The following is a 9748-nucleotide window of genomic DNA, read 5'->3' on the forward strand; positions in this document are numbered from 1 at the left end:
TGCATTATAATAATTATGTTTTTTTCAAACTATTTTATTTGCTATTTAGATAATTTAAAGTTCATCTTGCGTTCATCTAAATATCTATTTATATAATTTATCTATTGGTACAAGTTATAATAATTTTTCAATACTCCCAATTGTTCTAGTTTCCCAAAGTTGCATGATATTGACAGTTATTGAAAATTAGGGTTTCTGACGAAAAGAAAATAAATAGATGTTACAATGAATGAAATTAAATGAAATGAGAAGTAGGATAGTTAAGGAAAAGCGAGGCGGTGCTTGGTGACATCTTCATGCGTAATCGTTAATAAATGGAAATAAAAGCGTCCATACTCAATTTTAAACTGGTACAACTATCAAGTTTAAAAACTACCAAGTCAAACCCTAGGTACTATTAAATAATTTAATATTACTTTTATCACATTTACGTTAACTAAAGATTTTTTGGCGTTTTCAGAGACTACCTAATTCTCCATTTATTAGGGTTCTATCAGATGTTAGAGTTATGAGGGTTCCTACTTTATCGTTAACACACCCAAAACTTTGTGAATTTTTTCAATTAATCACAAAAAAAAAGAATAACATGATAAAATAAAAATACATAATTAAAGTTCATAATAAAAAAACCCTAAAAAAACAAAAAATAACAATACTAAAAGTTTGTCCCGCCATGGATTAACCGGCGTGGATCCTGGTGAAGCTACGCGCAAATTTCTCATAGCGGGCCTTGTCTTTCCGGTACATCACCGCCACCTCCTCCCTGACGATGTCGCCCTCACCCACCAGCGGATGCAAGAGCATCTAGGCCAGAGTCATCAACATCTGGGCCACTGAAGTCGCGATGCACCACGTATCAGACATGAGCAACGGATGGATGATGTTGCCGCGATCGCTCACATTGGGGTGGAAGATGGGGGTCCGGAAGTGCATGTTTGGTGGATTCCAGGGGAACTGCGGCGGGAAAAAGATGCGCAGGTTGAAGTTATCCCCTTCGTAGGGGGTTTCCGGTGGACCGGTGATCGTCGCAGCCCACACGTACGGGTCCTCCGCCTCCAACCCAGCGGAGTATATCGGCAAAGGGTTTCGCTGGAGTTCGCTCAGGTAGCGTCGCATTGCTCGGGACGTGGTTCAGCCGCCGGAGGAGGGTTGTTAGGAATAGACGCCATTTGGAAGAGTTTTTTTTTGAAGTTTAGGGTTTCGTTCTCAGTGATGGTGTCGTGTTTATGAGAAGGCGAGGGAGTGATATTTAAGAAGAAGAAAGTGATGCGGTGCATGATATTTAATTGCGTCGAATCACAATAAAAATTATGCGTTTCTCTATATACGACTAGTTCAACTACCAAACACACGCGTTGTTTTAGAAATGCTAATTTAATAACCAATTAGATAGTTACCCAACAACCAAAGAACAACATTATTTTAAACCGATTAGTACCAAACCGAAATCCTCAAACCTAATTTTATTTAAACTGATTATTCATAACTGTAACCAAACCAATATCCTCAAAATAAATTTAAATGCGCAAACGACACGATCCCACGAGCAATTTATTTGTTCAAAATTCAAAACTCCGAATTGACAGCATGATAAAGGGAACATCTGGGACTGTTAACTCCTAGTCTTCTTCTTCTTCTTCTTCTTCTCATGCTGCACCTCCCCTTCCTCGAATGAAACGCCATGTTGTTCCTACATGGTAACACAGATATGTGATTTATGCTATAGTTCTAATTATTAGTACCAAATAAAACCTATTAGTACCAAATAATACCTGAATCCCAGTTCGTCGTCTGGTCACATACGTACTGACAAGCGCTGGCTCCGTCTTCTTCTTCTTCTTTTCCTTCTCTGCCACCTCAACTCCCACTTCTTCATTGTCTTCTTCTCCTTCATCACCTTGTTCTTCTCCTTCATCATCTTGTTCTTGTCATTCCTTCTCTTCTCCAAGACCTTCTCTTGGAATTGCCTCTTTCACATAAGATTCAACGGACTTCAATCTATTATCAATGCCATCGATGAGGTCGCTCATTTGTAGGAACTTCTCATCCATACTCTTCTTCAACCCTTAAATCTGGTCCACAATCCCACTCGGCGCCGGATATTTAGAGGAGCCATTCTTTGCTGGTTCGACTCGGTTATTTTCATCGTCCAAGCTCATATCTTTCCAGAATATCGGTTTCCCATCATCAATTATACAACTCGTCCAATTATCAGGAATCGTATCAATGTTATCTGGGTCTTCATACCTTTCCATGATACCAGCTAACATATCTTCCTCATCAGAAGATGGTTGCAAGATACTCTGGATATCTTTGGTATTACCGAGTGTTTCGTAGAGGTCCGACAGAGGAAATCCTTTGAGAGTGAATGGTCTGAACTTGGTCTTACACATCCGAGGACACCCTATGTCTGCTCCTTTAGCTTCTTCTCTGTATGTGTTCTTCAGACAAAGTATTGCTTCAAAAGGTAGCAACTCCAAAGGAGTAACAAAGCCAGGAAATGCCCAAGAATCAGTTTCGACGACCCCATTAAGTGTCTCAATGTATGATAAATTTCCTTGAGATTCACATCAAATGAATACCTACCCCAAGGAAATGTTCTACACGCATCGAGATCTTCTACAATCCTCAAGAAAAAGGGTCTACCGAGGGAACTCCCTTCCTAGTCTTAGCCTTACCACCTAACACGCTTGCAAGAAAGTATAAAACACACATTCTTAAGCGATCAGGACCACCACGCATCTTTTCAAGCTTCTCTTTAACAACATCAAGTGAAGGGACAGTTCCTTTCTTAAATTACTTCTTCTTAAAATCAACACTGCCCATCTTCTCATAATTCTTTGGATAATCATGGCAGTCTAATCCAGATATGAGTCCATGTTCCTTAAGCGAATACCGAAACTCCATTAACAACAAACCAACACTCTCTCCTCTTGTTTGTCTTTTCTGTGCGTAGAAGGAGCATCCACATCCCCTGAGTCTTATGGGTTGTATCCAAATACATGGCCTTGTGCATATGCCCGAAGTGCTTGAATTGAGGATGCTCGCTAAACCATCTTAGCTCCCCGGGTCTCAGTCCCAGAGACGCCGACTCCAGATTCTCCACTGCTTTGTGGATCCAACACCGAGTACCTAACTTTATTGCCTTGTTGTACTGATTTGGACTAAAATACATGCTCAGCGGTTGCATTGGCGTCTGGTTTTCCTCATCATTACACGTTTTCTCATTACGCGTTTGCTCCTCAACCTCATTACGAAAGCATAATGGCTCCCACAACGTTAATTGAAGCGACTCACTATCTCCTCCGAATGATGCCATTACAGTATTTCTACCAAGTTAAGACACATCTAATTATCACCCAACACATCAATCAAAGTGAACTGAACTCAAATTTTGTAGGTAATACTAATTTCAGTTCCTCTTTTCTAAACCCAGGTATCAGACATTACAGATTCATTTGTAAGCCTTCTACCTAAGATAAGCAACAGTAAAAGGGCAAAAACGAAGAAGAACGAAGATCGAACCTGATGTGAATTTGCAGATTGTGAACAGTTTAGAAAATCGAAGACTCCTTGTTCGTAGTACCCTTGTAGTTGTACCTAATGGAACGAAATTCCTAGAAATGATAGAGATTCATTTAGACCTGAAATCGGATCTGGTATAGCTAACTGGGTGTGGATATATGATCCATCACTAGTTGGGTTAGTAAATATAATGAGGAAAAACGGCTATTTAGTACCTGAACTGCGAGTTCTGGTACCGATTAATACCCAAGAAATTTTAGTGTGCGAATTAATACTTCAACTCGTATAAATTGGCAAATCAGTACCTGTACTATGTTTTTTGGCCGTTTAGTACTTTGACCAAGTTTCCTTTAGTCAACCCCGTCAATTTTTAAACGGGGTTCTCTCTGATGCCACGACGACTTCCTCGTCACTGTACCGTTGTAGTTGTTAACTAAACGACGTCGTTTTTGATTCTGGACAAACAAAAAAAAATTAGTAAAACGACGTTGTTTTGGATTCAAGAGAACAAAAAAAATATATAGAAAATGACGTCATAGGATTTGACACAAAATAAAAACAAAAAACGTGTTTAGTCTTCTTCTTCTTCATCTTTTTCCTCATCTCTTACTTCATCTTCTCCATCGCTATTCTCTACAGTGTCTTCATCACTTTTCATGTATATCTCAACAGCATTGGTCCACTAAAATTTTATCACGATTTTAATATTACTTAGCATTAAACAAATGAAAACTAATAAAGAAATCAAAAGCAATAAACAATAAACAAATGAAAACTAATAAAAAAATCAAAAGCAATAAACAAATGAAATTGAAACCCTAATTCTCTTGATTTACCTCATTTTTTACGAAATTTTGGCTCCCACTAAGCACTCAACTTAGAATTTTGTTTTGATTTCAACCCAGCTTCTATTTTGGCCAATGCTTCTTGCATAATTGAAGTGAAACCCTAATCCCCAATTTCATTCAGGTGTCACGAGGAAGGAGAAGACTAAACATGTTTTTTGATTTAATTTTGTGTCAACCTAAACGACGTTGTTTTCTACTCCCTCCGTTTCATAATAAGTGTCATTCTGATATATTTTACACAGATTAAGAAATTAAGAAAATATACAAATATTCCCCTAATTAATATACTTTTATAACATTTAATTACAAAGACTATTATCTTTAAATGAGGGATAAAACAGGAAATAAGAGTAAAAAATTACATTGAAAATGCAGAATGACACTCTTTTTGAAACAAAAAATGAAATCTAAAACGACACTTATTATGAAACGGAGGGAGTATATTTTTTTGTTCTCTTGAATCCAAAACGACATCGTTTTACTAATTTTTTTTTGTTTGTTCAGAATCTAAAAATGACGTCGTTTAGTTAACAACTACAACGGTACAGTGACGTGGAAGTCGTCGTGGCATCAAAGAGAATTCCGTTTAAAAATTGATGGGGTTGACTAACGGAAATTTGGTCAAAGTACTAAACGGCCAAAAAAACATAGTATAGGTACTGATTTGTCAACTTATACGAGTTTAAGTATTGATTTGCACACCAAAATTTCTTGGGTATTAATCGATACCAGAACTCGCAGTTCAGGTACTAAATAGCCGTTTTTCCTTATTATATTTAAAGGTGATTGAGTATTTTCTTGCTTTTCCAATTTAAAAATAATTAAAAACAAAATTAATTTTAATAATGCTAATTTATGAGAATAAATTACTTGGTCAACTGGCCTGAATTTGTTTCAAACCTTGTCTATAAATCACATTTGTCTTGGTCTTCTTCCAAATTGTTTATAAATAATAAACTCCAGAGGTTACGTGGTTACTCTTCTTACCTTCACGAGACACATCTTTTCAACATTGACCAAAATAAGACCTTTCGGCGCAATTTCATTGTTTCCCTTTGCCTAAACATTTTCTTTTCTTTAGTTTGACCCCCTTTTTTTTTCCTTTTTTAAATTGGGCTCTTTTAAATTTCTTATTTGCATTTACGTATACCATCAAGGCAACAATACAATCCAAAAGACGAGAGGAACTTTAAAGCGGAAAGAAGGAAAAACAATAATAGAAACAGGAGAAACAGATGTACTCTGCTCTCTTCTCAGAATTTGTTTTGTACTTGTGAAAAAACTCCTCAGATTTTGTTTTGTTTTTCTTCAGGTGATTTTTCTTTTTAATTTCACTTTTCCCGTAATACTTGTTCTTCTGTGTTTTCTAAAGTAAAAAGCTGTCTTTTTTCTTATATTATCGTAACTCAGATCTTGTCTTAGTCCTCCTTGTCCTGTTGTATTCGAATAGGGTTTTTTGAGGATTAGGGTTTTGTAGATCAATCCGTTACTGTTTGATTTCATCTGGCAAGTGGTGGAATCTTAGCTTCTGGTATAGAGATTTCGCATAGAACAATTCCGGAAGAAATTGGCCAGGTTCTTTAGATTGTTAGTCAGAAGGATAATTCTTTAACTTGTATTGGATCTCGAAATGTTTAATTTTGTCATCTGACTGAAGTAGCGGAAGTGAAACCCCTTTGTGTCACTCGATTTTGTTATAACAATTGTGTGGAATTTTGTTATAGCTAATCGAAATGTGGATCTCATTTTGGAAAATGCATAATTAATAGTATGCTACTGAACTCTCTTCAGAGCTTCTAATCCAATGAATTGTTCGTATTGTGCTTTTTTACTTGTATTCTTTGAACACGACTGCCTTTTTTTTTGTGTGCTGGAACTTTATATATAAAATTGTATATAGTTATCAATAGTGAGCAAAAGGATTCATAAGCATTTTGCCGGATGGTTTTCATTTAGCAGGTGAGCATTGTCCTGTTATGAGAGGCAACTGTAGCAAGAAGCTGAAGTGTTATTGTTTTTAGCTGTGAGGCTTTATATTTTTCCGACTTCCATGCTATCTTTGGGATTATAAAAAAAAAAAAGATATCATGGGGTTACTCTGCAGTAGAAGTCGGCATCATACAGAAGATACCGAAGAAAATGCCCAGGTTGATTCGACATATGCATAAGATTTGAGCATTACTTCTGATACTTAGGCATCAAGAGTTAAACTTTGTTTTGTATTAATCTATAGGCTGCTGAAATCGAAAGACGGATAGAGCAAGAAGCGAAGGCTGAAAAGCATATTCGGAAGCTCCTGCTGCTTGGTATGTACACCTTGGATCATTAGTTTCTTATATTAAACCCTTACTAAATGAATGCAAATGGAATACCTCCATGAATCTTTTAATATACAATCAAGACAATCTGTTAGCGTGGATGCAAACAATGAAGATATAGTGTATTTTTGTAAACTACTTGGACAGTGTTTTGCTGTTGCATTAGCCTTTCTTGATAAATAACTTTTCTTATTACATATTAGTAATCTGGCTTTCGTTATGTAAAGTGAGAGACTAGCAGTTCTTGATGTCTTTGTGATTATCCTTCTGTTCGTTTTTCGTTTTCTTGTGAATTTCCTCTTATTTTCTGACTGATCCTTGTAAAGGTGCTGGAGAATCTGGAAAATCTACAATTTTTAAACAGGCAAGTCACAAGGAAAATTGATTGTTGTGTAGTCTCTACTTCAATTTATTTAGACATGGTGCTAACTGAATAACCCAAACTTGCGAACTTTCAGATAAAACTTCTATTTCAAACGGGATTTGACGAAGGAGAACTAAAGAGCTATGTTCCAGTCATCCATGCCAATGTCTATCAGACTATAAAAGTATGGAATACATAAAAAAAGGCCTAATTGGTGGTGGTTTCAAGTTCTTAACATTTAAAGATTTAGAGAAACAACGATGATCTTAGTATGTTGTACATGTTGCTTAATAGCTACTCTTTATCGTTGAACAGTTATTGCATGAAGGAACAAAGGAGTTTGCTCAAAATGAAACAGATTCTGCAAAATATACTTTATCATCTGAAAATATGGTAAGTTGTCACTGAGCTGTCTTTAAGTAAGATATCCAATCAAGTACATTATGTTATGCTAGTCACCTTAATATCCTAATATCAGGCAATGGGGGAGAAAATTTCTGAAATTGGTGGTAGGTTAGACTATCCACGTCTTACCAAGGATCTCGCCGAGGGAATTGAAACACTATGGAAGGATCCTGCAATTCAGGTGTGTTTGTGTTTGTAGGTGCACGTTTTCCTTACAGTGGCATTCCAAGTCGAATACACGATTTCCATCTGGTTTGTACTTTCATTTGAATGTCTCGATGTTTCATTTTGTAGGAAACATGTGCTCGTGGTAACGAGCTTCAAGTTCCTGATTGCACGAAATACCTGATGGAGAACTTGAAGAGACTATCAGATCTGAATTATATTCCAACCAAGGTAGCTAAAAACCGAACTATAACTATTTGATGAAAGCATTTGAATTAATGATCTAAGCTGGTTAGGATTAGCCTCAGAGAATCTAGTCATTAACCAATAGTAGCTTTTCACATTTCATATTAGCCTAGTAAATCCCATTATCTACAGTCTTCCGTAATGTGTAGTCACTGGTACATTTGTTAATTTTGGTTTTGCAGGAGGATGTTCTCTATGCAAGAGTTCGCACAACTGGTGTCGTGGAAATACAGTTCAGGTGCGAACTACAATTCAGCTTGTTTACTTGGCATGAAAACATGCAATTCAGGTCTTAGTTTTTCGAATAGATAAAAAATTCTGGTATGTCCCAAATTTTACTCTGGTGCGCGAAATTATGATTAGCTTACACGGTTTGTAGTCAACAACAATTATTAAGCAATTTGTAGCAATAGAGCTAACAGGTTAAACGAGAATTGGAAATTGCGTTAATGAACTCTCTTTGTGATGTGTAGTTCTTTGGTGAATTGATTGAAAGTATTCACCTGTTCGGATCCTATTATTTTCATTTTTATGTACTGATATAATCATGTGAATTCCATACCAGTGTCAAACTTCTTGTCGTCGTATTTGTAACAATTTTACCTAGCCAGAATTCACCAACGGTATATGAGACTAAAACTATATTAACGCAGCCCGGTAGGAGAGAATAAGAAAAGTGGTGAAGTGTACCGGTTATTTGACGTGGGTGGACAGAGAAATGAGAGGAGGAAATGGATTCATTTGTTTGAAGGTGTAACTGCTGTGATATTTTGCGCTGCCATCAGCGAGTAAGCTCAATTCATTATGAATTAAATTATATTCTTGTGATGTCACATATTAGCAAATCACAACCGAGTTTCTGATCACAGGTACGACCAAACGCTATTTGAGGACGAGCAGAAAAACAGGATGATGGAGACCAAGGAATTATTTGACTGGGTCCTGAAACAGCCTTGTTTCGAGGTTCGTGACCCTTTTTTTTAACATCTTATCGGTTTAAACTTTGAAGAAACTCTTGATAAGGGTTGTTTACTAAAACTTTGGTCTCTTACGCAGAAAACATCCTTCATGCTGTTCTTGAACAAGTTCGACATATTTGAGAAGAAGGTTCTTGACGTAAGAGCTGAAGGATACTTGTCTTTGTGTAGATAAGCAAGATTCTCTTTCGGTTCAATAAATGTTTTTTTTTATTATTATTTCGATGCGCTTAGGTTCCGTTGAACGTTTGCGAGTGGTTCAGAGATTACCAACCAGTATCAAGTGGGAAACAAGAGATTGAGCATGCTTACGAGTAAGCTTGTTTCCTGATTACTGATACTATCTAGATTGTTACCGTAATTTCAACTTGTGATTTCCAATGAAATGACAGGTTTGTGAAGAAGAAATTCGAGGAATTATATTACCAGAACACAGCGCCGGATCGAGTGGACAGGGTATTTAAAATATACAGGACAACGGCTTTGGATCAGAAGCTCGTAAAGAAAACGTTCAAACTCGTTGATGAGACTCTAAGAAGGAGAAATTTATTGGAGGCTGGCCTTTTGTGACAATTATTATTGGAGTCTTAACTTTCCAAAAACTGATTGACTGTAATATCTGTCCGGATAAAGACTTTGGTGATTCAAAAATGACTTTTGAGTTATTAATTACAATTTTTTTTTTTTCGTCGACATTTCTATTCATTAAAAAGCCCAAAGGGCAATACACAAGTGGTGTAAATTAGACAGAGCCCAATATAAAACCCAGATAGAGATTTAACATACACGAAACACGTGTAATTTAACAAGTAACCCTAAAGAACAAAATGAAAACACGTGTCTTGAAGGATAAGTCTTGACTTTGAGCGGCGCCGCTTCAGATCCGACGAAGACCGCCGG

At 36.7% G+C, this 9748-nt stretch overlaps 2 protein-coding genes across 3 annotated transcripts; one reads left to right on the forward strand and one right to left on the reverse strand.

The window, feature by feature from the left end:
• Positions 1-804: 804 nt before the first annotated feature.
• Positions 805-1116, reverse strand: LOC18025469 (ubiquitin-conjugating enzyme E2 29). Its single transcript, XM_006408671.1, has one exon. It carries the CDS (start codon positions 1114-1116, stop codon positions 805-807), a length of 312 nt encoding a protein of 103 aa, XP_006408734.1.
• Positions 1117-5521: 4405 nt separating this feature from the next.
• Positions 5522-9541, forward strand: LOC18025470 (guanine nucleotide-binding protein alpha-1 subunit). 2 transcript variants are annotated; one of them, XM_024160227.1, is made up of 14 exons: positions 5522-5685; positions 6330-6520; positions 6607-6679; positions 7018-7055; positions 7150-7239; positions 7371-7448; positions 7534-7641; positions 7755-7856; positions 8054-8109; positions 8525-8659; positions 8741-8834; positions 8928-8987; positions 9083-9162; positions 9241-9500. In XM_024160227.1, the coding sequence occupies exons 2-14, from the start codon at positions 6461-6463 to the stop codon at positions 9416-9418; spliced, it is 1152 nt and encodes a 383-aa protein (XP_024015995.1). In that variant the 5' UTR covers positions 5522-5685; positions 6330-6460; the 3' UTR covers positions 9419-9500. The 2 variants fall into 2 exon arrangements, with proteins under 2 accessions (XP_024015995.1, XP_006408736.1); XM_006408673.2 differs by having other exon boundaries at positions 5523-5685; positions 6333-6520; positions 9241-9541.
• The last annotated feature ends 207 nt before the right edge of the window (positions 9542-9748 follow it).

Source organism: Eutrema salsugineum, unplaced genomic scaffold (genome assembly GCF_000478725.1).
Source record: "Eutrema salsugineum unplaced genomic scaffold, Eutsalg1_0 scaffold_12, whole genome shotgun sequence".
NCBI lineage: Eukaryota > Viridiplantae > Streptophyta > Magnoliopsida > Brassicales > Brassicaceae > Eutrema > Eutrema salsugineum.

Excerpts from the sequence above, each read along its gene's own strand:
- LOC18025469 (XM_006408671.1), bottom strand. The coding sequence starts at position 1,116 with ATGCGACGCTACCTGAGCGAACTCCAGCGAAACCCTTTGCCGATATAC.
- LOC18025470 (XM_024160227.1), top strand. The coding sequence starts at position 6,461 with ATGGGGTTACTCTGCAGTAGAAGTCGGCATCATACAGAAGATACCGAA. Across the intron at positions 7,642-7,754 it reads GGAAGGATCCTGCAATTCAG|GAAACATGTGCTCGTGGTAA; the intron begins GTGTGTTTGTGT and ends TTCATTTTGTAG. Across the intron at positions 8,110-8,524 it reads GTCGTGGAAATACAGTTCAG|CCCGGTAGGAGAGAATAAGA; the intron begins GTGCGAACTACA and ends ATATTAACGCAG.